The sequence below is a fragment of the Calypte anna genome, chromosome 2 (assembly GCF_003957555.1).
Source record: "Calypte anna isolate BGI_N300 chromosome 2, bCalAnn1_v1.p, whole genome shotgun sequence".
Classification (NCBI taxonomy): domain Eukaryota; kingdom Metazoa; phylum Chordata; class Aves; order Apodiformes; family Trochilidae; genus Calypte; species Calypte anna.
In genome coordinates this window covers 141,746,232-141,773,743 of record NC_044245.1, presented here as the reverse complement: position 1 = coordinate 141,773,743, position 27,512 = coordinate 141,746,232, and the positions used below count along the sequence as shown (strand labels likewise).

The 27,512-nt window shown below is 41.9% G+C and overlaps 1 protein-coding gene across 11 annotated transcripts in view; it reads left to right on the top strand.

Moving 5' to 3' along the window:
- FAM49B (family with sequence similarity 49 member B) overlaps nt 1-8,208 on the top strand; it is a 96,280-nt gene extending 88,072 nt beyond the window's left edge. For 10 of the 11 annotated variants that reach the window (XM_030445814.1, XM_030445818.1, XM_030445809.1 and 7 more), the window contains 6 exons: nt 322-399; nt 498-614; nt 1,728-1,807; nt 4,180-4,306; nt 4,811-4,881; nt 7,310-8,208. In XM_030445814.1, coding sequence (XP_030301674.1) covers nt 322-399; nt 498-614; nt 1,728-1,807; nt 4,180-4,306; nt 4,811-4,881; nt 7,310-7,373 — 537 coding nt within the window. In that variant the 3' untranslated portion in view covers nt 7,374-8,208. The remainder of the gene's footprint in view (nt 1-321; nt 400-497; nt 615-1,727; nt 1,808-4,179; nt 4,307-4,810; nt 4,882-7,309) is intronic. The other variant, XM_030445816.1, reaches the window with a different exon arrangement.
- The last annotated feature ends 19,304 nt before the right edge of the window (nt 8,209-27,512 follow it).

Below are 27,512 nucleotides of genomic sequence, written 5' to 3'. Positions count from 1 at the left end.
TGATGTGCATAGAACTAAGCTAAAATGATCTTAATTTGCTGGTCTGATCCTTGGAGTCAAACTGGCAAAGCCATGTTTTTTGATCTACTGATCTCAAACTCCAGTATAGGAGACAACTCCTTTTCCTGTTCTTGTTAAATCTGTTTTTTGAAAAATATGAGAATTTAACCAGAAAGCTTTATGTTCTACATAACCTTTTCAAAATGTCACAGGCCTTTTTACTTCAGAAAAGTGAGTATTTTCTTACTGTCAGAATTATATGAAAACCTGCCCTTCTATTTTTGAGTTTGTCACAACTCTTTTGCTTCCATATCTATATAGATGACAAATCCTGCTATACAGAATGACTTCAGCTACTATAGAAGAACCCTGAGCCGTATGAGGATTAACAATGTCCCAGTAGGTAACCCTTGGATGAGATGAAATGTGATCTTTTACTACCACCTATCTTTTTCATGTACAGAGCAACTACATTCTTTTTTCATTCTGTTTTATAGGCAGAGGGAGAAAATGAAGTAAATAATGAGTTGGCAAACAGAATGTCTTTATTTTACGCAGAAGCAACGCCAATGTTGAAAACCTTAAGTGATGCTACAACAAAGTTTGTGTCAGAGGTAAGAGTATAAATTTATGGATCAGATAGTGTACTTCAGTAGCACTTCAGGGCCAGACATAGTTCTGGATCCAAAAGCTCTCCTACCAGGCATAATCAGGCATCTAGAAATTAAACCCTTTCTTTTGAAGCTTCAAGAAACATAAAGTATATTTCATAGATGCTGTAAAGATCAGACTGTTCAGCCAGCCACCTTGTGGCTGCATTGCAGAAATATAATGGACAACAAATAACATGACAACATTGGTAGAAATAGCTTTCCTCAAGGAGGGAGGTAGAAGTAAGTACATCATCTGCATTTTGGTGGTGACTTAGAGGAGAAACTTCAGGAAACTGAAAAGGAAACAGCTTGATTCTCTGTGCCTCATACAGGCAAGAGAATTGAAAAGTTAGCTTCCTTTGCTCCTTCCTGAAATACTTATGTTTTGCTGTGTGAAGTCAAGTGTACTCACATTACTACAGAAGAGGGGAGCTGAGCCTGAACTGAAAAATTGTTCCAACATTTTCACATCCTTATGTTTTCTTAACTACCTAAATAAATATTAGTGACAAAGTCCATTCAGTACAAGTATTGTGCTTGACTTCGAGAACTGTGATTATTTGTTTTACATTCAAAGAATGCACTGTTTCTTAATAAATAATAACTATACATTATATGATTAACGAAAAAATATGTTTAGTTTAAAGTATTTTTTCCTTAAGTTCTGCTTTACATTTGAAACAGCTTTGTATTACATTTCTTTTGAGGTGTTTGTCTGCAGCAATTTTAGATCTTACTGTTGCAACAGATGGAGGTATTTGGAGGTATTTGGTATAGAAATTTCAGTCTTTAAAGTATTGTTTGCTGAATTTTGGGAAGTTTTAAAGGAATCAACTGTGTCAGTGGAGTATTTCTTTACAAACAAGCAAGCATAATTCATATGATAGACATAGTTCTTTAAGTTGCTAGTCTTTATTGTAATGTTACTAAAATCCAGTGCAAGGCTTACCATCTTTGTGTGGATGTTTTTAATTCCTCCACACTGCAATGCCAGCACAAGACTGTTTTTATTTATGTTTTGCAGTATAATATTTCATGACAATTGAATTGAAAAGTGTTTATTTTCTTTGGCAGAATAAAAATTTACCGATAGAAAATACTACAGATTGCTTAAGCACCATGGCCAGTGTGTGCAGGGTCATGCTGGAAACCCCGTGAGTATAAACAGTGCTTGCATTGTGCATGAATCATTTCTTTATTGCAGACTTCTGAGGCTAAGGAAGTATAATTTGGTAATCAGGAGTCTACAGTGTTTTCTTTTTACCAACTTAGTTGTTTACCTCGACAGGAAATTAACTTGTCTCATTTCATTCACCATGCAAATTCTGTGGTCTACTTTCCTGAACATATTAATATTTTAAAATAGAATGTCTATGAAAGCTAGACAATCTCTTGGCAGTCTTTATAAATGGTTTTCTCATGTATAATTCAGGAAAATTTACTATTTGAACATGATTGCCTAGGGCCTTCTGAAAAAGGGGCTGTGGGCAGCACATGGGGTAGTGCTTCCTTGGAAGTTGTCTTGGCTGATGGCTGTAACAAAACTGCAACTCCCCTGTCTGGGGAATTGTGAGATGACTTTTAGCTATGAAGGCAGTCTGTTGTCTACTGTAAATTTCAGAGGCACTGGGAGTATGAACAAAAAATCAAAGTAAACTTAGGGTTTTTATCTGTTTCTTCTGGGATCTAAATAGTTTCCCAGTGGTAAAAATAATGAAGTATGTCTTATTATTTAACCCAAATACTACAGCACATGAAAAACTCCAAACTTTTATATTCTTACGAATGGTCTGTCCTATTCAAGAAAGCACTAAAGCTAGCTTTTTCTTTTGCCTTTTGTTTTCCCTGAGTCAGGAGTTTGGTTTGTGTGTTATAGTAAGAGAGTGGTGCAGAAAAGGATAGGGCACCTTGAAAGCAAAGTTAGTATGTATTAATCACACTTGTGGTTTTTTTTGTGAACCAAAATGGACAAAAAAACCTTTGCCTGAAAATGGTAGAGCATCAGGACAACGTTAGGTTTGAGACTCTTCATCAGTCTTCATTACAGGCAGGGTATTGAAAGGAAGAAGAAAAACTTAAACATTTGCAGAGTTGGTGGGATTTTAAGTTATGGGTTTTGGTTGGTTTTGCTTTCTTTTTTCTTTTTTTTTCTTTTCTTTTTCCCTTCTTTTCCTTTCTTTTCCCTTTCTTTTTCCCTTTCTTTTTCCCTTTCTTTTCCCTTTCTTTTTCCCTTTCTTTTCCCTTTCTTTTTCCCTTTCTTTTCCCTTTTTTTCCCTTTCTTTTCCCTTTCTTTTTCCCTTTCTTTTTCCCTTTCTTTTTCCCTTTCTTTTTCCCTTTCTTTTTCCCTTTCTTTTTTCCCTTTCTTTTTCCCTTTCTTTTTCCCTTTCTTTTTCCCTTTCTTTTTCCCTTTCTTTTTCCCTTTCTTTTTCCCTTTTCTTTTTCCCTTTCTTTTTCCCTTTCTTTTCCCTTTCTTTTTCCCTTTCTTTTTCCCTTTCTTTTCCCTTTCTTTTTCCCTTTCTTTTTCCCTTTCTTTTTCCCTTTCTTTTCTTTTTCCCTTTCTTTTTCCCTTCTTTCCTTCTTTCCCTTTCTTTTTCCTTTCTTTTTCCCTTTCTTTTTCCCTTTCTTTTTCCCTTTCTTTTTCCCTTTTCTTTTTCCCTTTCTTTTTCCCTTTCTTTTTCCCTTTCTTTTTCCCTTTCTTTTTCCCCTTTCTTTTTCCCTTTCTTTTCCCTTTCTTTTCCCCTTTCTTTTCCCTTTCTTTTTCCCTTTCTTTTTCCCTTTCTTTTTCCCTTTCTTTTTCCCTTTCTTTTTCCCTTTCTTTTTCCCTTTCTTTTCCCTTTCTTTTTCCCTTTCTTTTTCCCTTTCTTTTTCCCTTTCTTTTTCCCTTTCTTTTTCCCTTTCTTTTTCCCTTTCTTTTTCCCTTTCTTTTTCCCTTTCTTTTTCCCTTTCTTTTCCCTTTCTTTTTCCCTTTCTTTTTCCCTTTCTTTTTCCCTTTCTTTTTCCCTTTCTTTTTCCCTTTCTTTTTTCCCTTTCTTTTTCCCTTTCTTTTTTCCCTTCTTTTTCCCTTCTTTTTCCCTTTCTTTTTCCTTCTTTTTCCTCTCCCTCTCCCCTTTCCTCTCCCCTTTCCTCTCCCCTTTCCTCTCCCCTTTCCTCTCCCCTTTCCTCTCCCCTTTCCTCTCCCCTTTCCTCTCCCTTTCCTCTCCCCTTTCCTCTCCCCTTTCCTCTCCCCTTTCCTCTCCCCTTTCCTCTCCCTTTCCTCTCCCCTTTCCTCTCCCCTTTCCTCTCCCCTTTCCTCTCCCCTTTCCTCTCCCCTTTCCTCTCCCCTTTCCTCTCCCTTTCCTCTCCCCTTTCCTCTCCCCTTTCCTCTCCCCTTTCCTCTCCCCTTTCCTCTCCCCTTTCCTCTCCCCTTTCCTCTCCTTCCTTTGAGGGTTTATAGGAGTATTTTTCTTTTTAATCCTAATTCTGCTGTTACTAGTAGGCACTAGCATCTTGTGTTTGATACCTAATAGCCTGTGTTTTTAAATTACAGTGAATATAGAAGCAGGTTTACAAATGAGGAAACGGTATCGTTCTGTCTGAGGGTAATGGTGGGGGTCATCATACTCTATGACCACGTGCATCCGGTGGGCGCTTTTGCCAAAACTTCAAAAATTGATGTAAGTTTATTGTTACTAAATAATCTTTGGAGTTTTTGTATCATGTATAGGCTCATTTTCTGTCCTTCACTTTCTAGTAGCATGTGTATGCTATGGCTTGACATTAAGTGGATAGTGATAGCTGTTAGCAAACATAAGAGTGAGAAATACAAACTAGGGTCTCAGATGTGTAAGTGGCCATTGATAAACAAAGATTTTTGCTTGCAGTCTTTTTTTTTTTTTTTTTTTTTTTTTAGGTCAATTAAGCAGAGCCTGACATCAAAGTTACATTGTCTAAAGAGGTGCAGATACTTAAGTGGTTAAGCCACTCTGTCATAGAAGAATATAATACTGAAAGCTTGATGTCAGTCTGATACCAAGGAAATGTCTTTGCAGTCTGCAATTTTTAAATGTGTATTTTTTCTCTTTGACAATCTGAATATAAAACACTTTGGTAAACTTAGAAGGTATTAGCATGAATGCCTTCTAAACTGAATGAAAACCTATCATTTTTTAAATTTCTAGATGAAAGGATGCATCAAAGTTCTTAAGGACCAGCCTCCTAACAGTGTAGAAGGCCTTCTAAATGCTCTCAGGTACTCTTATTCTTTTATTTGAAATATTTTATGCTGAATTTTCTTAAGTTGTCCAGGGGGTGTCCCTCAGCAGCAAGGTATTCAGTGTTACAGGTAAAGGTGATTGTAGTTATTTCAGGATTCTTTCCCAATGTGTACTGAGACAGAGATGAGTGAAGAGGCTACTGTTCCTTCAAATCTCAGCTAAGATTACTTTTTGCATATTTAACTGCATGTAAGAATGAATCCGTAGAGGTAAATGTGATAGAGCAGATACTGTACCTGAAGTTAAAAATGATGACATAATATATCTTAAAAGCTCATTAGTGGTTTACTGTGATCTCATCTACTGACTGAACTACCAGGTTAGCAGATGGGGAGCTGCATCATGTGAACTGAGATTTGTGCCAGCTTACCAACAAAATAGCTGGGTTAATTTGCATTGGCCATATCCTCAGTTGTGTTTGGCTTGACCATGGCTTAACAATATTTTTAGTAGTAAAACAGAAGTGTAGTTTCATCTGATTTTTGTTTCACAGATAGCTTCAGACATGTGACAGGTAGTTTTTTTGTATGTTAACACTTCATACAATGCTCTTCTTTCACAAAGTGAAAAGGTATTTGTAGGGAGGTTCTTAAGGCAAGTATCTCTGTTTTTTCTGCTGTGGAATAGATGAGACAAAAAGTTGCTACATTAATTGGAGAGCTAAAGAAAAATTAATTCTGCATAGAAACCTAAAACCAGCTAATTTGAATCTTCAAGTTGTGTCTGTAGTCAGTAACATGTTCTTCATGTGGGTGTCCAGCATCAGAGTGGCAAGAAATGCCAGAACATAATGGGCATATGAAAGCTTCATTCTTGTCCTTACTTGAATAAGAATTGTATTTACTTTGGTAGCAGTGAACTGTAACTAGGTATTATTATTCATGCACTCACTTTTAAATGTGGAAGCTTTAGTTTTTCTTGCCTGTAAGTGTGCAGATTTACTTTTTCTTATCTTTAGCGAAACTGCTTTTATTTCATTTGTCCTCTTTGTTAAGATCTAGTAAGAAGTGAAATGATGTGGTACTATAAGCTTTTTCACTTGCAGTTTTTTTCAGATTGTCAGCTAAGAAAAATAAATAGTCTGGGCTTAAGTTGAATCTTCCATGTGAATATTTCCATTCCTAATTAATTTTCTTAGTTCTCAACCTCTGGTACATGATCAGTCTTTGAGATGGTCATCAGTAAAAACCACAAGATTCCAGAAGGAAAACACTGCATTAACATTCATTTTTCTGATTATTGCAGCTGCAAATGGCCACCAGTTTTTAGTGGAAACTCATTTTTTGCCATTATGGTTGATACTGTTAAAGTACATGGAGAGTGCAGTTCTGGTTCTCATGCTGTTACATGTTATTTTGTGGTTGATAGTGTAAATTCAGTCCAGGCTATCATGCTGACCTTCCACCACACCAGCCCATTTCATGCGTAGATACTTTGACAGTACTGGTTTCATACATTTGATTACTCATTTGGGTAGGATATTTTAATGTTTTCAAATTCACATTTGGAATTGTTAGGAAGAGATGCAGAGAGAGAGCACACGCTGCTGTGTGCATGTGAGGTGAAAGCAGATTCAAGATGCTATCCTGAGAAATAAAGTCCCAAGTCAGGTTTTTGATTCTGGAGCAGTGTTGGAACTCTCAGGAGATAGTGTGTCTTCAAAGCAAATGGAAGGTCGCGTGGATTTTTGAAGTGAGATCAGCTGTTTATAATTTGATATTCATTATTGTAGTCATGTTCAGTGTTTTCACAAGAGCAGAATATGAAGTGCAATAACTTGTCAGGATTTTAGAAATTTCAGCCTCTTGTTGGTGGAAAATATAAATTACCAAAAAGTGCTGAAAGCTATATTGATAGTAATTTACAAAATGAAAAGTTATTATAAATTCTTCAAGTGAACAACTAAATATCACTGCAGCTGTGGATAACAATAAAAGTGCTAATTTAACATGTTAAATTACAGCATAACTTTTTACTTTCATTTTTAGATCACAGTTTGGTAAAGAAGATCAGGGAAATTAATCATACAAAGAAGCCAGCATTGAGGATATACAGTACTTCTAAAATAAGACATGACTGTTTTTTTGTAGTGATTTTAAAATGTGCTGAATGCTTAGAGAATTTTGAAGGGGGAAAGGACTGGAATAAACATGTGTATACACTTGCAGCAGCACAGTTACTTAACTAAGGAGGAAATTAAGCTGAAATGTGATTAAATGGCATTTTCTCATCAGAATGTCTCATTTGGCTTCTTGGTGGAGTGGGTGATGGTCAGTGGCTGAGGGCTTTTCTCTGGTACAGTCAGATTGAGCCATAAGCAAATAAATTCTAAAATTAAGCCAAAGTAAAATAGCATCTATGCATCTATGCTCTACTCAACTTGATTTTTATTTCTGTGTTTAGGTACACAACAAAGCATTTGAATGATGAGACTACCTCCAAGCAAATTAAATCCATGTTGCAATAACAGTTACCTGGAATTCGCACCTGCTGTAGACAGACAGTATTCTGCAATGACTGAGATGCACAGATTATTTTGTTTTTTTAGTGATTGCAACTACTATCTCCCTCATTCTTGCTTTTTATTTTCTCTCTTCCTGTTTACCCTTTTTTTTTTTTTTTTTTTTTAATCACTTTCTTGTTCTTAAGTAAGCTCAGACTTCTTTTCTGTGCCAAATCAATGAAAATTTTCAGTTCTGGAAAGTATTTCTACTTTTCAGAATAGCCATCCTAAGTGGCAGCTAATTATGCGTTGCATTTGGATTTCTCTGTACTGGGGAAAGATTTGTGACTTGAACTAAATATTTTTAAACTTGTGGGTTTTTTCTTTTTTTGAAAAACTAATATTTAATATTGCTTCTTCTGCATGGCAAGACTGCCTACTTCTGCTATTTAAAAATCCCTTGATGAGTTCATTTTCTGTTGCAGCTTATTTTCATGTGGAACCATGAGGAAACTAAAAGCAGATTTGTTTAAATTAACTGTGTTTGTACAAAATGGTACCCAACACAAAGGTTTTTTTAAATGAGTAAAAACTGTTTTGTTTAAAAGTTACGTTTGCATTTTGACTCATTTTTGTAAGGATGTATGTTGTATGTTTAACCTTAAATAACTAACGTTAAACTGTGGTGTGTGCGTAGCAAAATTACGTATGCATGTTCATGTCAAATGATTGGCTGTGGATAAGATAATAAAATCAGCTTTCATTTTTCTAAGTGTGGTTTGATTTACCAGTATTTTGAGTGAGATGTCTTCGTGCTCTTTGAATTTTTACAAAAATAAATTTATAAATTTTATATAGTGAAAACTCTGCTGTTTCATTACCAGTAACCACTAGTCTAACCCACTGATTTAAGTCTACTGTTTTCCAGAGTTTTTGCTCTCCACTCTGTGCTACTTCCCTGGCTGCAGAAATAGTACTTGTACAGGGGTTTGGGTGAAGAATTTTGTCCAGTCCATATAGTTCTCAGCAGATGCTGCTGAAGAACCTGAATCTTAGCTACGAGTTTTGAAATTTCAGCACAGTGCTCAGAAGTGATGTTGTAAGATTAGTCTGGCTCTCTGGTGAGGATTGAGGTATTTTGAACTGTGTGTAAAATCTGAATAATCTTAGCATAGTAAAGAATGTTTCCTGTTTGGCCTCTTGTCACACGTGTTAAGCTTTGATAGATTGGTGAGGAAAGTAAAAGTTTTTTAGAATCAAAGGGAGAAACAAGAATTGAGAATTACTCAGAAGAACATTGCTGTGAAGTGAGCAAATGTTTGTGCAGCTTGTGTGTGTGATGCTGTTGTGATTAAAACTAAAATGAGTTGTCAATATTCTGGCAAGGACTTTTGAAACCTGCTATAAGTGTGAACACCCTCACCTTTATTTGTTCGCAAATACTATTTTGTAACTCCATGGCATGCTAGCTCCAAATACAACATCACTGGTGTGACCTGGATGGGTTTCTTGTGGACACCCTTTCAAGAAAGAGTCTTTTTATCTTTTCTGTGTTTGCTTTTTAAAGTAGAGAACTGTAAAATTTTAAATTATGACACTTGAGGAAGCATTTGAGGGAGGTACAAGTGTGCTGGTACAATTATATCCTCTTCGTTAGGCAGGGTAATGCATTTTTTTTCTATCTGCTAAAGATTCATATTCAAGGTCTCTCCTCCAGAGAAAGTAAACCATGTGCTATGCTTGCTGCAGGAATAAAATACTCTTGTTTTAACATGATACTGCTCTACAGCCCTTTTGGCATCATTACAGTGAATGCAGCTGAGATACACAAAACTTGATTTAGTTGGTTTTTGTTTTTTTCTGTTAACGAAAAAAAAATCTTTCCCAGAATTGTATGAATGTTACAAACTGCACAACCAACCATTCTGCATGTGTCTGAAAGAGCAACTGTCCTCATGCGTTCATCACTCCTGGGAAAAAAATAATTTTATCTCAGTCTTGTTCCATGTGAATACAGTTATTGAATAATAATCATGGGGGGGGGGGGGGGGGGAAATGCAAATAATACTTCTGCCCAGTGTTACTTTTTGGAAGTAAAGCTTTCTACAGGAAACCTAACCTACAGAGAACAGGTTTTTTAGCATGACTTGACTATCTGGCAGCTTTTATTTCTGATTTTGTTAGAAATTGCTTAAAGCAGTAAATCCAGCCTTGGTGCCACTGTGGAGGAACTGTAGATACAGCAGATTTCTTCTTTGCTTCAATGGCCACTGACTAAAACAATATGGGATTTCTTCAGTGGGCTGTTTTGGACAGCTCTTCCTTTCTGCTCTCCTGCCCCTGTCTTTGCTTTTAAACATTGTAGCTCTTGTGGTCTGAGAATAATTGGAACTCTCCCTTTTTTTCCTCCAGCGTTTGTGTTCTGCAGATTCTCTGTGTACACAGCTGGGGTAGGAGATTAGAGCTGGCGTGCCTTGGAGTTGGCTGGCCCACAACTCCACGAGCTTCCCAACTTGTGAGCTTCCAGAGATGAAAACAGAACTTCCAGGGCATCAGGAATCAGCTGCTTGTGTTCTTGAACTGGAACTGCTGTGTGCTCGCTGCTCGAGCTTTGGTGGTTGTTCCTCACAAAACCACTCTTTCATCTTTTCACCGTCTCTGCTTTAATTTTTCTGTTATCTGTGGTAGTGGACAGAAAAGTAGCTGGTGTGCTTAGCAGTAAGTAGAATCAGGATGGCTTAGGTTGGAAGGGACCTTAGAGATCATCTACTCCAACCTCTCTGCCATGGGCAGAGTTACCTTTCATCAGGACGAAGTTGCTCAAAGCCTCACCCTGCCTGGCCTTGAAACACCTTCAGGGAGGGGTCACCCACAGCTTCTCTGGGCAATCTGTTCTGTAGTCTCACCACCCAAATACTGGCACTGAAGAGATCTGATGGAAGTTGGGGAAAATTGCTTACTTTGGGTGGCACCACCCTGGTGCATGTGATAGTCTTGGGGTGCTGGGCTGGGTGGCACTCAGTGGTTTAAATAAATGCTCTGCTCAAATTAGCCATCCTCCTGCTGGGAGCTGGTGTAACCACCCTGTAGCTGCTGTGGATAGGTGGCCTTCTTGTAGTGCTGCCTCAGTGTAAACAATATTCCTGCTTTCTTTTGAGCCTCAAGTTCTGAGCACAGGTGGGTCTCTGAGAGATGGATCCACAGTGTCTGGGCTGATGCACCTCACCATTCACAGGCAGTAAATTGGCCTCATAACTTCAATCCTGATCTTACAGTGTTTGCCACCCCACAATCCCTTCATGATTTTATTTTGGTTTTTTGCAGTTCTTCAGTACCAGCTTGCTTATATACAATACTGGTTTGGGTCTTAAAGTCTCAGATAAAAAGAACATAAATTATAAAAATGTTAAAAAATAAAAAAATTCTTTCCTCTATCTTCTGCTTCTAAACCACATCAGGATTTCACTTTGCCAAGAATGCTGCCTATTTACTAGCAATATTTTATGGCTGGAGTGGGTTTGGAGTGGGAGATCCTGAAATGGGTTGTTGCAGGTGGACTTGCATCTGCTGGATGCACCATGCTCTGGCTGTTTGCCTCTGGCTTGCAAAGCCAATGCCATTGTGTCTTCTGCAGTGGGGATGGTCTGGGGTGACTCTTCAGTATCTTTCTTCACTAGAAGGATGTTCATCCTCCTTTTCTTCAGGTATTCAAAGCTTAATTTTGTATTTCTGTCCTCGAAATGACTTTTACCTCTGAAGTAAATGTAAATAATTAACAAGGAGCAGCTTATGCAGCTGCAGTGAGTTCACAGTTCTAGCATTTAAAAAGTGTCTGTGTGGAACCTTACTGGGATGTTCACTGACTGCTTCAGACACGTGCACTAACAAGGTCTGCTTGTGGTGATGGATGGGGTTACTTAATTCTCAATTTTTTTGAGAATGCCTCTTTGTGAAGCAGCCTCTTTTATCAAAATAGAGAACTAGGTTTGAATTATTAGACTGGATGCTCTTGCTCTTTTGGTCTTTTTATTGACTAGCCAATTTTTTTCATTCCTTTTCCTAACTCCAGTGCAATGTCTGCTGGCTGATCAGTAGTAGCAGCTCTCCATCACAGTGATGCAAGGATGAAAGCAATCCCCGTATAAAGTTAATGCTTTCAATTTGCATGTGAATTTTGTAATGAATTACTATCACATGGGATATTTAAAACCTGGATGATTACATCCAAATAGGTGTCCTGGATCTGGGGCAGTGCTTTGTTTCCTCCTTCCCACTTAAGTGCAAATGTTCCTACATGTCTGTCTTACCCTTCTGCTTTATTACCATGATGGCACAAGGGTGTGGGACAGGCTCTTTGCTTCCATCAAAGTTAGGACACCAAGAAGGGTGAGGTAGCAAATCGAGCCAGGTACAGTCTGACCCTGTCTCTTGAATCTGAGCAATATTCTGGCCCCTTTTTGTTGCAGGTGTGTTAAGTTTTTGTGGAGTTGTATGGGCAGAAGTGAAGTTGTCTTGTTACTGCAGGGATGTTATAAGACTTTTGTAGGTGGTAGAGTAAAGCTTTCCAAGTGCTGTAATTGTTTCACCAGCAAATGCTTGAGTGTATGGTAGGCTGGTAGCAAGTTACATGTTCTTGGTGTGTCACAAACATGCTTTCTGAGGTTGGCTTTATGTATGAGTGTTCTCAAAGCTCCTGGGGCCACAGATTGGCTGCCCTGCTCAACCCTGTACAGCTCCTCACAAGACTTTTCCTCTAATACATGCAGAAACATATTGGTGCTGTCTGGTATTTTCCATGTGCTGTTGTCATTAGGAGTGACTGAGGACAGACCTTAGGGCCTCAGCTTGTGCAATAGGAGTTGGAGAAATTTAGGTGGTGTATTGGCCTTCTCTCCTGTAGCAGGGTGCTGTGAACTGCAGTAGTCTGGTACCCTCTGCAGGGTCCTGCCCAGGGCCCCTACGTTCTCTACCCATGCATGAGCCTCATGCAGAATCCAACAAGTTTCTGCAGGGGACAGAGGTGTTTGATAAATGAGTTGAGGTGTTACCAGCAGCTGGTAAATGGGATGATGAAATGGGACATTGGAGCGTTCTGGCTTCTGCCACAGGGTTCATTGTTAGTGATGGCAGATCTCTTTTGGTCCCAAGGTCTCCAGGGCTGTCTCTCTGTATGCTCTCCCCATCCAGGGTGTATCCACAATGCTCCCATCTATGGAAGCCTGGAGAGTTCCTGCTGCAGGTGATATCTGTGACAGGTCCCTTATGGCCTTGTTTCTTGCAGGTAACCAGGTGCTCTGAGAACTGACTGAAGCAGAGGAGAGATGGGCTCTATAGTCACAGAGCCGAAGACAATCCCAAGTCAGAGCTGGCTTGGCAAGAGTGTGTGTCTGGCCTGGTCCATGGGTAATCTTTTCCTTGGATGAAGACAAGAAAACAAGATGCTTATTTTATCCTGGGCCCTCATTTTTCCATATTGTGATATCACATCTGCCCATTGTGTCAAAGTGGTGCTTGAACAGCAGCCAAATGGTGGGCTGGTGTCCAGCCTTGGGAAAGGATTGTGCACATCCAGCTCATCCCGTGTGGCTGGAAACAAACCCATCATGTGAAGGGGCATGTGAGGCAGACTACTGATTGCAGGGTGGAGGGAGAGAGATGTTGCCATCTAAAGCTGATGTCCCCATAGCCAGCTATGTGACCTCTGGTTGATATTGGAGTAATTAAAAGTAGTGTTGGAGTGTGTTTGCAGTGAGACTTAAGCTCAAATAATGTAGAAGTCTTAATTGTGCTATTCTCTAGCTTTTAAGCAATTGCCTTTAGCATTCTTACTGTTGTTCTTAAGGTGATGTTCTGCACTCAGCACTGTGCATCTTTGGAGTGGTTTGTAGTGCCTGATAGAAAAATGCAGCTTTAAGCCCTGGCCTAGAGGTGCTTTCTGTGTTAATCAGCTGACTGACTGCATGCTGGATAGAAGAATGATGATCTAATGCCCTGGGAAGGAAAGTTGGCTGATGTCACCAGGAGTTTCCTAACACAGCTCTTACGCTAACATGGACATCTTGCAAAAGAAGTGGAAGAGGATGGCTCCTTGGAGACATTTAAACTAGACTGACTAAAGGGTGAGAGGTGTCTCTTAGGAAATGTTGCTGCACTGAAATGGGCTGGACTGACCAAAAAGTTCTTTCCATCTTAAACTGAAGTTTGCACTGGAAATTATGCTTGTGAAATGTTCCTTTGTAAGGAGTTTGAGGTGTCAGAATTCAGTAGCTGGGAGGGGCTGGACCAAACCATCATCTGCAGAGCTTCAGTAATAACTAAAAATGTAACTGTGGCCAGAAAACATTTTCTTCTGCACTGCATAAACCAAAAAATGCTGCCGGGAAAGCTGCTGCATGGCAGGAAAGAGAAACCGGCTCTCCTGAAGGTGGCAGTGATGCTCTTCTCAAACGAGCCGCATTTCCTGGCTGAATGCCACTGTTCTTTGAGAGCGACTGTCCCACCCACAAACTCTCCCTTCTATAAATTACTGCAATATTACTTTTCCCTTCAAAGACTCAGTGATCCATTGCTCTCTTTATTTCTCCCCTCATTTCGACACATTAACACAACTTGCTTCATGCTCTGGCTTTGCAAATGAGGAACAATTGATACCGTGGTGTAATCGTGTGTCTGCTCTCGAGGAGGGAACTCATTTAAAAAAACAAATGCCCCCAGACCCCAAAGCTGTGCCTCTGCCTATCTTCAAGTCTCGAAAGAATTTTGAAATACGCTGTTAATCAAAAGCTAATTAAATGGTTTAATTAGTTTGGACAGGGTGGGTTTGGTTGTGGAAGGTACTGGCTTTGTGGCAAGGGAAGCTCTTGCTTGGGAAGTGGAGCAGGTAGAGCAGAGCAATAGGGTTTCAATCACTCACTGTGCTGGAGGACGCTCAGCCTCAAAGGCACTGTCATCTTCAGTGTCTGTCCCCCTTCACCTCTAGCAAAGAGAGCTTTGGAGATGATGCTGTTTGCAGAGCTGGCATCATCTGCTTTTATCCCGAGGAATGGCTGCTCCATGGTCAGTCAAACTCGTGGCCCCTTCCCATGTGGTGGATTCCTATTTACTTGTTGCGTCTGAGCCCTGTTCTCCTCAGCCCCAGTCAGCTTCCAAGTGCAGAGGTGGCTCCTCTGAGACTCAGTCTGGAAACCCTTTAAAGGCAGATCCCATGGGAGACCAAGCCCACCCCATCTGCACTGGGGATAGACTTCTGGAGTCTGGGGAAGCTGCAGATCAGGCCATGGGAAATTTCTGATCTGAACCTCCATCAGCATTTAGAGCTATTGCTATAGAGTGTGTTCTGTGCAACTGTGTGTATATGTTATATGTCTTTTAAATAGCCTACTAGATCCCTTTTGTGGAGGCTATGTTTACAATAAAACATCTGTTGCAGGTAAGGGAGGAGCTGATACTGTGCACTGTGGTGGTTCCTTCAGTCTGCAAGCATCTCTCCAATCGCTGGGCTAAAGCTTTGGCTTCAGTCTTTCCCAGAACGTGGTGGGGTTTTTTGTTTGCTTTTTTTTTTTTTTTTTTTTCTTTCACTCTCACTTTAAACAGTGTCTATAAAACCAGATGCAGCTTGAGACTACATCCAACACAGAGAAGTTTCGGGGTTGTGATTAGCCTAAGGTTAGGAAGATCCCACACTCGACTGCTCTTGTACAGGAAGACTTTGGCTCTCTGAATCCTCCCTACGTTTTGGGGTCTGAGGAAGCAGCGGAGGGCTCGGCAGAGCCGCCCGGGAGCAGCTGGGAGGGGCTGTGTAAGGGGATCGGAATTCGCTTAGTCTGCGCCGCTTCCTCTCCGGGAAGGCATTGGGGATGGGGATGGAGGATGAGGGATGCATGCAGCCCAACCCAGCCCTGGGATGGGTTTGGGGGCTGTGCCGGAGGGGTGGCAGTGGGTGGCAGGGACGCTGAGACCCCTTCAGGTGCGGGTGACACTTGGTAAAGTGTGCAGGATGTGGGTATTGAGGAGCAGGGCTCTGGAATCCTATCAATGCCTGTGTGACCGAGCTGCTGGTGAGATTCAGGATGCTCTCTCTAGGGTGACTTTTTTTGTGTGCAAGGACAACCTGGATGCTGACAAGGGCAGGGTGGGCTATACATGGGGAGAACAGACAAACCTGCAGTATGGAATGTTCTGGGGATGCTGTTTGAATATGATCCAAAGACAGAATCTTCCTTTTCATTTTTCAGGAGTGATTAATCCACTCAGCAGTCCTGTCACCTCTTCAAACTAACAGCCCATTGCCAAAAATGCCAATTCCTCAGCAGGCAAACAGCATCAGTGCTCACTGAACCTCAGGTTTCAAACAAGGGCTTTGGATTCAGGCCAGGAGAAAAGACTGGTAGCTCTTTAGTGGCAGCATTGGAAGATTATCACATATCAGGACTCAGAGCACACACAGCTTCCCAGCCTATCAGTCTCTGTTAGTGCTGCTGACCATTAGCTGCCATCTTGCTAGAAGGAGGGTTCTAGGGAAATGAATTAAAATAATATGAGTTTTTCATAGAGAGGTTCACAGAGTGAACAGTGAGAGCAAATGGACTACCCAGGGTTGGTGCTGATAAATGTGCCAAGCCCTGCAGGAATCAACCTCCTCCCACTTCTGCATCCAGCCACCCCTGGAACTCATGAGGTGGGCCCAGCTTTAGTGCAAATCAGGTGTGCAATGTACCAGAGGCAAACCATTGCTCCCAGCAGGGCAGCTCATGGGCAGATGTGCACAGCCCACCTGGCTGACACTGCTGGTTTGGAGATGGTGGCACTTTGTGGTGGCATTGTTGGTGTTTGGGGGTGCTACCATTGCATCACCTCATCTGTTGGTCACAGCACTGCCTGGTCTGCCTTGGAGTGTTTGTGCTTTCCATGTTTTTTATCAACTCCATGGCTTTGACAAATCCCAGAAAATCTGTTTGTTCCTGTTCTCCTGCTAAGCCATGGCTCAGCAGGGCCCCAGAAGGTGGCCAAACAGGCACACTGAATGGGCATCTCTTCTGAGGCTCACCAGCTCTGTGTCAGTACTATCTGGCCTGGATGCACAAGGTGTTTCTGTGTCTCCTCAGTGCAGAAAGGACTGATTTACCCTTGCTGAGGCTGTGCTTACAGGGTAAGGCTGCAGAGCACACGTGGCTCTCACTGGTACAAAAAGCTGCCATGTGTCTCTGGACCAGCACTGGCTGCCCTGACACAGCTGTTTTTGCTCCTGCCCTATGTGCCACTTTCCCACAATATTCCTTATCTTACCCCTTCTCCAGAGAATTTATGGACCAGAGCACAAAACATCACTGGGTGTTGGGGGACAGAAGTTTAGGGTTGACCATTACATCCTCTGGTGACCTACTACAGAAAAAACCCCCACATTTGGGTGGTATCTGAGGACCACCATCAACCTTCCCATCTGTAAGAAGCTTTTTTTTTGCCCTCCTTTGTGTAAGACTTGCCCCAAACCAGCTGCTTCCAGAGCAGACTGAAAGTAGAAGGAATGGTAACCTATAGCTATGTATGTCATGGCATGTTTGTATTAAAGGACCCAGCTGAGGTTGGAAAGTGATTGATATAGCCATTAAAAAATGGGTTGTAAGAATATTTTTACTAAAAGATTACAATAAAATAATAAATGGATCTTTATGGAGGAAGGAGGACTAAAGCAAGTTTTTGGTCAAAAGCTTCAGTGAATGGAATAGATGATACTGTAAACCAGTCAGTACCGTGGTCTTCATCCAGCTTATCTATAAAGGTGTTTGAGCTCATGTCTTCTGTGCTGGGAAACTTTTCTCATTCTAGATTTCTCATGTGCTAGAAAAGCACTTTGACAAATAGTTTGCAGCATCTACTTTTCGTGTTTATACATATATATAACACATATATTATATAAATAAAAAACAGATGTTTGTAATGGACGAACTATTAATTCTGTCTCCGGAGGGGGAGGGGAGTGGTAGCTATAGTAATGCTTTTCCTTCAACAAAACATCTGATTTTATGTAACAATGTATTTCTATAATTTGTGTAGAAAATCAAACATTTATAGCAAGCAAAGTATAAGTTACAATTTCTTTTATAGGAATTTAGGAGTTGCTAAGCCCTCTCAGACCTGCAAGCCTTCTAGCCCAGGATTTTGATGATGACCAGAATGGGGCAGACCGAGGGTGTTCCAACAAACCCTGTAGCAAGCAGTCAGGTTATCCCTTATCTCAGAAGAGTTTCCCTTCCTCCCCTTCCCTCTCTAATTAGAGGTTAGCTAATGCCTCAAATCATGAGACTTCATTTGAAAAATAATTGAAAATATTTATTGCTGGAACCCTGGTGGTGCTTGTTACTCACTGTAGTGTCTGATCACAGTTGGAGTCTTGCCAAGATTTTATCTTTCAGCTATATCCCATTTTCCTGCTGCATGATGAGCTAAGGATGGTTGAGAGCAGTCATCTGTAGAATGACCAAAGAAAGAATGGTAGGAGCTTGGGGAAATCACCAACAAAATTTTCCTATTAAGTTTTTCTGTTTTATATAACTTCCTGTAACAGGAGTGCAAAAGCACAGCCACAGGCTTTCACACCACATTTTGGGGTTGTTTTCCACCTTGATGATCCTCTGTTGGTGGCAATCCTGAGTTATGCTGCAATTCTGCTGGGTCCCCCCTTGTGGAAGCTGTGATGTGCTGCTGGCCCAGTGACATCTCAGGTGGTGGGGTCCAAGACCTCAGCTAGGCCAGCCACTTCCTCATCCTTTTTATGCACTAGTGGTAGGTCTTGAGAGCAGAGCTGCAAGTGTTGCCCCATATGGAGCAGAAAAGAGGATTGCTAGCAACCCAGGGATGGAGATGATTGGTGACAAGGGATTTTAGAGAGCCTGGGCACAGCATGCTGTAGAACTTGTGCCATCTGAGGCAGGTCAGTCATGCCAGCAGGGAGGCACATGTGGGTGACTTGGCCACATTTGGTATAGGGGTGAAGAAGAGCCAGACACAGAGGTCAGCAGCACACAGAGGTCAGCAGCACACAGATGCATGGCAGGCTGGGCACCTCTCTTGTGCCTGGGGATCACCACAGGATGGTTGGGATTGGAAGGGACCATTGGAGATCATCTACTCCAATCCCTCTTCTAGAGCAGGTTCACCCAGAGCAGGTGGCACAGGTCCACATCCAAGTGGGTTTTGGATGTCTCCAGAGAAGAGGCCCCTTGACATCTCTGGGCAGCCTGTTCCAGTGCTGTCACCCTCAAAGTGACCTCATCTGTCATCTTATATAATGGGATCTTTTCTGGTAACTCTCTAGCCAAATGTCATGCTAGTGCTGATACATGATACCAAAAAAATCCCATAGCCATGTCTGTTTTCCCTGTGAGCCAGAGGCTGTGGAACTACATGTCAGAAACCTGTCAGCAACCTCATCAGAGGGTGCCATGTGCAAAAGAAAAGCCTCCTGAGAGCACAGAGCTTTTCTGAGACACCTTGGTCCCTCTGGGATTAGTCTGGTGAGGTTGGGATGCTGTTACTTGGATAAAAGCAAGGCACTGTGGAAATGAAATGGGGTTCTGGTGGGATGATAACCTCATTACAGACTCCCTGTTTGGAGTTGGTGATGGGCGAGATCTTGCTGATAAACTGTCTGCTGTGATACTATCAGGATGGATCTTGCTGTTAAAAGCCAGTTTGATGTAGTGGAGTTTGGTTTCCTTCTTACAGCTATCACTGTAATAAGACAGTAATGTCTAGCTGGGACAAATCCTCTGCTTCTGTACACAGCCTGGCTTTCCCCATTTCCCTCATCCTCCCCTTTATTTGTATTAATAGCAGGCATTACTATAAATGTATTGCTGGGGTCAGGAGGGATTTGTGAAATTGGCAGCTGAAAGGCTCCCTTGCAAGAGGAAGACAGCTTCTGAGCTCTTCTCTTCTTAAATGAATATTTAAACTTGGATCAGCCCTCCCCCATATCTGCCTCCATGGTCAAAGCTGCTGAACTGAAGGAAATTTAATCTGGCTTTGAAAATTCTGTGAATATTCAGTAAGTGCTGTTCACTACAGGGGAGGCCTCGCATTTGCTTGAAAATGTGGAATCAAAGAGACAACTGAACTGGTAGAATCAGCCAGTCATAAAAGGAAGGGAGTTTTTCAGAAAAGATAGTATCCTACCTGTTGTCTTCTGGGCACATCTTGGTGGTCACCAGGTGCATCAGGAATGTGGCATGATTTAAAGTGACCATGTTGCAAATTTGGATGGGAAGTTTGCCAGGAAGTGGGAAAAAGCTACTGGCCTCAGAAAGGCCAAATCTCACAGCTCCAAGAGGTGAGCAGTGATCTCCTGGGCTGCCTCTTCAAAGACCTTGAATGTAAAGGCAGACACCTTAGACCAGCATGGGAGGGGATGCTCAGGTGTGAAGCTGAGACTGTTCAGGGTGGTGTTTTTATCCCAGCTTAACAATTGCTTAAAATCATGCTTGTTCTTCAGGTTTTGTTTATTGTTCTAGCAGGCAATTTGTCGAAGTGAGAAAACAGCAAGCTCTTTTCCTTCAGCTCCAGCTGATTCTGATCCTGTTCATGTCTCTGTCCACTTGAAATTGCTCTTTGCTGGTTGGGTTGCCTGGTGCCTCCCCGCAAGCCAGCACAGGGGCTGAGGCTTGTGAAATGTCCAAGACTTCTTCCCCATCCCCAGAACTCCTGACAGAGAGGCTGAGGTAGCACATAAACCCATCCTCATGCATTTAGATGCCTTCATCAGCAGAGAGCACCGTTTGGGAAGGAGACATTTAAAGATCTCTTTGTTGGGTTTATAGGTTCTTTAAAGCCACTTAGTCATTTGATAGCAGGTTAAAATTAGTCCATACAAGATGAGGCATCAACACAACCTTTCCCCAAAGCTCCTTATTAGCATTGATTTTTCAGTCAGGAGGAGTTGAGTAGGGGAAGATTAAATAAATGATGCTGCAGTCTGTACGATTTGCCTGGAAATGCCTGGCACCTTGTGAAGGGACCTTATATTGTGGATTTCCATAATAAAAAACCTGGAGATTTAGCAACAAGAATACAAAAAGGTCATTCCTGTTTTTAGGGTTTTATTTTGACTGAGATGAAATCCATTTTTCCCTCTGTCTTTCTGACTGATATTTCTGACTATTTCACTAATAGTCAGTGGTTGACATGACATGACCCTCATTATTCACAACTTCATTTAGATAATCTCCTGGTGATGATGGTCTTTGAATTAATGAGTGTACTTAGAAATAAACTGTGTATCCCTTCAGAAAAATCCAGTAAGAATTACCTTTTTTTTTTCTTTTCTTTTTTTCTTTTGTTTTGTTTTTTAAAAGCCATGTGTGAGGGAATGCTCTGCTGAATCGTATGCTGGAAGGTTGGGATCTTTTTGGATCTGTATGGCATCTGTTTGGATGCAGACAAATGAAGCAACATCAATTGAAATTAATGGGACTTTTCCCTGGCATCAGTGGGTGAGGGGAGGAGGGGGAGGAGGCAGCCTGGCCAAGGCAGGAGCACTTCCTATGCTTCTGGTGCTTTTGAACACATAGGGATCAATGTGTTGGTGCCTTGTAGAGTATGCTGGAAGGAATCAGTTGTTAGAGGAAGAAAAAAGGGCCTAGATGGCAGTGGGTTCCCTCAGGCACCTTTATTTTTCTTACAAGGCTTTTTGTCTTGGGTTTGTCAGACCTACCTTGAACAATGCTGAAGTAGGAGTCCCATCTGAGCTCTCCTGGGAGAGAGTGGAAAGAGAAGCTGTGCCTCTTGCCAGGGGAAGTGGTAGAGTCCCCATCCCTGGAGGTGTTTAAGGAAAGGATGGGTGTGCCATGGTCTGGCCAATATGGTACTGTTAGGACTTGATGATCTCAGAGGTCTTTTCCAGCCTCAATAACTCTGTGATTCTGTGTGTCTGCACACATAAGACCCTAGGTGGCCTTATTTATTTCTTAGATAAATCAAGCTGTGTCAAATAAATCCTATTTTTTATTTTCTGTCTTTTACTGAAGGGACACACTTGGACCAGAACTATATGGTATATACTCATGTCTTGGACGTCCGAGTTATAAGGTGTCTGCAAGACAAAGGAGGTCACAAAACTTTGGCACAAATTATTCTGACGTTTTCTGTTTCCTTTTTGCTACTTTGAAAGCAGCAGGGATTAGATAGCAAGAAGTTGGTGCACTAGTAATGTTAGGTTATGATTGAACCATAATGGAATGATTGAACCATAAAGCCTTTTTGAGAAAAATCTACAGACCAGCTTGGTTTGCAGCAGAGAAATTGTCAGAACTGTACTCTTAGGCAAAGCTGTAACTACAAACTTCTTAAATGAGAAACAACCATAATAAAAAATAATGAGCATTGTCTGCCAGTCATCAGCATTCTCCATAGACAAATGGAGACAAATACCTGTTGTTATGTGAAAAATCCTTTTTTGGTTTGTTTGCTTTTCCTTGCAGCATTTCACAGATCCAGTTCCAGTTCCTTGCAGCCCATTACTGGTTGGTCCATACCGGACAGGCTGCAAATTGGTGGTTTAGCAAATATGTGGAAATTAGACCCCTGCATCCCATGGGAGGAGGACCTCAGAGGCTATATAAGAACTAATGAGGTGACTTCTTGGACAAAGCAGGCCTGAAGATGACCATAGAGGGGCCACAGTAAGGAGCCAGGTCTGTTTATTAACTTTCAGTGGGGCAATCCTGTGCTGAGTACAACGGGGGGGGTCTCTCTGGAGAGAGGGGACAGCAGCTAAGGAGAATTTAAAGGAAGGAAGGAAGGAGTAGAAATAATGGAGGGAAGAAATCTTCCCTTTTACTTGTTTATTTTTGTCTCAAGGATCTCCCTGAGAGGGATTATGCAAATTTCCAAGCCAAAATTCTGACTTGTGGGGAAAAAAAACACCCCAAAACTGAATTCATAATGTTGTTTCTTGGGATGTACATGCCAGGCTGGGGCTCTTGAGGAAAATGAAAGCTGTCTCTGCAGCTGCTTTAGGTCTCCTTCTGCTTCTCCCCAAAACCATATGTTTGAGCACTGCAGGAGCATCATGTCATCAGCACCATAGAAGCCAATTGCTTTATCCAATTTGATGCCATCATTTCATAAATCAGATCAGAAGGTGACACTGGGTCATTCTGTCCTCACTGCAGTGATTAAGTAGATCTGTGCTATTAACTGCAGTTATCTTCTGAAAATGTCAGACTGCCTGCCAAGATCTTACCATGAGTTAAATAAGCATCTGCTGGCTGATGATTCAAGCTTTGGACTGGATGTGGTTGTGTGTAACTGTGAAATGAAACCCCACAGATAGAGCAGCCACCTTGGACCACCAAATCCTGCACCTGGCTGCCCCTCAATGTTGTGGTTCTGCACAGAAAACTTATGTGCCCAGCAGTGTTATCCCAGCTCTGTGGGGTTTGTCCAGATGAGATTTCATGTAGATGAGAGTTGTTTCTTGGAGGGATGGGATGAAGAAATTCTGAGGAAGTGAAATGTATTTTGAAAAAGACAGGACTTCTGCATATATAGTGAGTACATATACATTTTATATATACATCTGTGTATTCACTGTATTAATACAGTGATTCCCTCAGACATCTGGCAGGTATTGTAGTTTTGTAGTTGCATCTGGGAGATTTTGGAGGCAGATCATTGGCACTGACATTAAATGCAGTACAAGAGAACAGAGAGAAGAAAAATCAGCGCTTTAAGGATGGAGGACGTTTGCAGCATTGCAAAATGGCACAAGGAGCTTTTACTGCAGGCTGAGATTGGATCAACCCCCCTGCAGCAGGGTTTTGAACTCCTCCTGCTTGGCTGGAGGTCGTTCAGGACCTTTAACCCCCCCCCCCGCCGCGGCAGTGCCGGCCCTGAGCATTCCTCATCCACGAATGGATGCTGGCTCACACACTGGCTCCTTAATGGTCCCCTTTAGGATCCGAGGACATAAAGCATTAGTGAACTTGCAGTGCTGTAATAAAATCACTGGGGAGGCTTGATAAGGCAAAGTATTAGGGGTTTCTCTTTGCATGAGTAGTGTATATGTATACACACACACACACACATATATATACACACACAGGATTCAGGTTGGTGTGTAGATCAAAAGTCCAGTTTTACCACCCTGTCCTAGATTAGGGAAAGACCACTGATGTTCCTAACATGTGAAAAGACAATTTTGTGTATTGTTTTATCAGGATTCCTTAACAGGTATGTGAAGATGCTGCAGAAGGGTAGGTTAAGAGAGTTTAGAACAGAAATGCTTTTTACATTGACAGTGTAGGGAAAGCAGGATTCCTAAATTTTTTTTCTCTTTCACTTTTAAATGTTATCTTGCCTATTACACTGACCCTCTCTGGACCTCCTTTATCACTAAAACAGTAATTCCCCTGCTGCTGTGTGGCTGCAGGAAGCAGACCAGACTGCTGGGACAGTAGAAGAAGGACGATTTGTGTTGTTTGGCTGATGCCTATGTCCTAGCTTGTCACTGTCACAGGACATTGGCTATATTTACCATTAACTTTACTTCCAGTGGAAGGATGCAGAATTATGGGTATTTGAAAGAGCATAATCAGTTGCAGGCTGTTAAAGAAATGGCATAAGGTCACTGTCACTCAGTTCCTGAAAGTGATTTAATGGCAAGGTCCAGCTAGGTTTGCTGGGTTCAACTTCTTATTTATAAGGGTGGATGCCACAGCAAAGACTGAGCATCTCTAGGAGCATCCCAAGAAGAGCTTCTCAGCTTTAGAGGAAGGAGTGGCCAAGTGACCTGGGAAGGATGGGGCTGATAGGTCCTCCAGCTAATGGGGTTGTGCTAATAATGGGGGTCTCAGTCCCAAGTCCCACAGGATTAACCCATTTCTTCAGGCAAGGATTTTCTCTTTGTGAAGGTAACAGAACTGATCTGTGCAAGACATTTCTTTCCTGCTAATTCAGTCTCCCAGTGTGCTGGGAGAATTGGCCCCTTGGGGGGGGAGTCAGTGGCTGCAGGCATTTCCCCTCGCAGCATGCTGCAGCCATATGGATGCAAGGACACACGCCCCATTCACAGCTGGTGGTTTTGCTGCAGCTGACTCTTTTCCCTTTAAAGTTTTGATTGTCTGAGATAATACCAAACTCAGGAGAAATGTGGCAGTGATGATCCCTTGCTTGTTGGCTGTAAGAATTTATTTTCTTGTTTATCACCCACCCTTGTAATAACTTAAGCGCAAGGTCAGAAGAAGGAAAGATTAAAAAGGCTATTTTTACAGGCTCATGTAAATAGCAGTGCCATCAACAGCATTGTCCCAGCAGGATGTTAGACCTCAAATTCTTCTATGAGTTTTAAAATAAAGTCTAAAATCAGGACATAATTCCAAATAAGTTTATTTTCAAATACATCTTATTGAATTTTTGCATAGTTTTGTAGACATTCACAGGGAGTGAAAACCGTCGTGTCACATCATCAGCTGCTGCAAACTGGCACGATGCCACTGAAGCCAAAGGGGGACTGATAATTTCCACCAATTGAGGTTTTTGGCCTTGTGAAGTGGTGAGGAAGGGACACAAATGGTTTCCCCACATGCCCAATCATGAGTGACCCACTGTGTCCAAATTCTGCATAGCAGGTTTATAATTTTCTTTTGCTACTTGGCAGTTGCAGGCTAATCCCTTTTCCCCATTTCTTCCTGCCATAAGCAGAATATAAAAAAGGAGTCAGGTCTCCCTGGCTCTGCATGCATCTCATAATCCCTTGGAAATATTGTTGCTGCATTCTAGTAATAGTTGGAATGGATTTTTTGCATCCACAGCACATGGCTACTAATTATGGGCTTTTTCAGGCAGTTGCAGAGGGCTGAGTGGGATTCAAGAGTACTGTGGGCTTTAAAGTATGCAATTCATCTCCCTCCCATTTGGGGTGACAGGTGTTGTTTTGTGAAATATAACAAAGAACCCCAAAGTTCACTGGAAGATGGGGTCATCCTTCTTCTATTAGGCTTTTAACAAAGAAATGTGTGTGTGTATATATATGTGTGTATTTTATTTTTTTAATTTCTTTTCCTCTTTCTCTGTTTTCCTCTTTTTCTGTTTTTTTACTCCTCTGTTGTTCCCGGAAAAAGTATTTCTTGGCCATGGAATTAGTTTTAACCATGTGTTTATTTCCTTAGAGACACACTTACCAATTATTTTTTGCTGCTTCCTCTCCTCAGTTTCTTTGCTTACCACAGACTCATTCCCAACCTCTGATATTAGTGATATGCAATGGTAAATCTAAAGTTGGTGCAAAATTGACAGATTTTCACTGGTTTCTCTGGGAAGGAATGGAGAACATTATGCATGAGCTATGGGTGTCCTTTAGCCTCACTTGTATCAGTGCTTTATGTGGGCCCAGATACCATGGTGCTGAAACACAGATGGGGCTTGGACATGGAGCAGGGAACAACAGGGGCTCGGATGCCAGGATTCTGTGCTTTACCTCCAAATCTGTATTGCTCCTCTCCTCCAAGTTCTCACGTCTTACAAACCAAAATATATGCTGTTGAAGAGAAGAACAAAGCAGCATTTGCTCCTTGCCAGCTGCCAGTGTCACACATGTGCGGCATCCTGAGGATGAAGAGATGATGGGGAGAGGAGATGCACTCAGATGCCAGGTAGAGGGTGAGACCAAAGGAAAGCTGCTTTACTACAGCCTCTCTCACCTGGTATATCTGAGACACCTCTGTTTCAAGTTTTTGAGATTTTGTGATATGGCAAAATGTTGTGTGAGAGCTGGAGCCCTTCCAGGTACCTTTGGTAAGGAAAAGCTACAGTGGTTCCACCTCCAAGCTCAGGCTGGCTTGGGGACCCACCAAAGTTACAGATATGTTTAGTTGGGTTTGCATGAAGTGTTGAGTTGTTCTGCTGCATTCAAATCATACCCACCATATGCTGTGAATGAAGAGAAGGCAAATCATACTAGGGCAAAGTATAGGCTTTTTTCCTGCTTTCTCCCCTCCTCCTGCCTTTCCCCAAATGAGAAGTCTTTTTCACTCTCCTGACCTTACCTCGAGTTCAATAGGACCCCATCTAAGGGAACACACTCTGTATGGTAAATTAATGAGTTCAAATGGTCACCTTACACAGCAGAAATGTGTGGGGAACAAAACCTGTGTCAATGTGAAACATGTGTGCTCCCATCCTGAGAATGAGGCATCTGATTCATAAATCAGTGACAGGGAGGTAAGGAGAGATGTGTGAGATTGTCAGGCTTAAATGGTGCATTTTACTCTTTCTCATCTTAGGTCTCCCAAGAAGATCATATTTTTGACTTACATGTTTTCTTTCTGATGCTGACCAGAGTTCAAAGTATCCAGGTCAACCCATTCCTGTTGCATGTCAGGCTGTGATCCCTGGTGATGCTCAGTGCACAGGAGCACTGTCAGGGTATATGTTTGGGGGGAAGAAGGAAGGCTGCAAAAGCTGACCCAGAGCTGGGTCTTGCCTGCCCCTTTGGGCTGGTTGGTGACTTGGAGTGTGTTGATCCTGCAGTGAGTAGGACATGAGGAAATTCAAAAGCTGCTTATCTACGTTGGAAACACTTCCAACAAAGACACAGGAATGTGTCTCAGAGGATGACACAGAGGAAATCTTGCCTCTCTTGTGTCAGTTGCTCCTTTAAAAAAGACTCAGACTGAACTTGGAGTGGCTCTGTATGTCTGCAGCCCACCAAGAAGGGGCTGGGGTTAATGTGGGCCTGAGTTCCAAAACTAGCTTTGTGAGTGAGCCTGTAGATTGCAGGATCTTCTCTTCCCTGTTGTGATTCCACATTAGTTGTGGCAGCTGTAGCAGGTGTGGAGGTGGAGGAGAGCCCCAACCCTGGGGTTCTGGCCTTGCCCATGGGCCAGGCTAGGGCAGGAAGACCCTAGCCTAGGTCAGAGAGAAAATAGGTGGAAAGAAACCTGACTCAGCTGAGGCAGATGAGGGCAAGGCCATCAGGTGTTTTTGAAATGCCTTTTTGCCTTTGCACTATCTGCAGTAGCTGTCTCTTCAGTATTGCCCGCTGGGCTGAGGGAGGGGAAGGCAGTGCCAAAGCAAACTCTACTCTGTCTTCTCCCACACCACAGAGACCAAGCAGGTCCTGACAAGACTGTAGCTGCTCTTTACACCATACATGATATTCTCAATCCC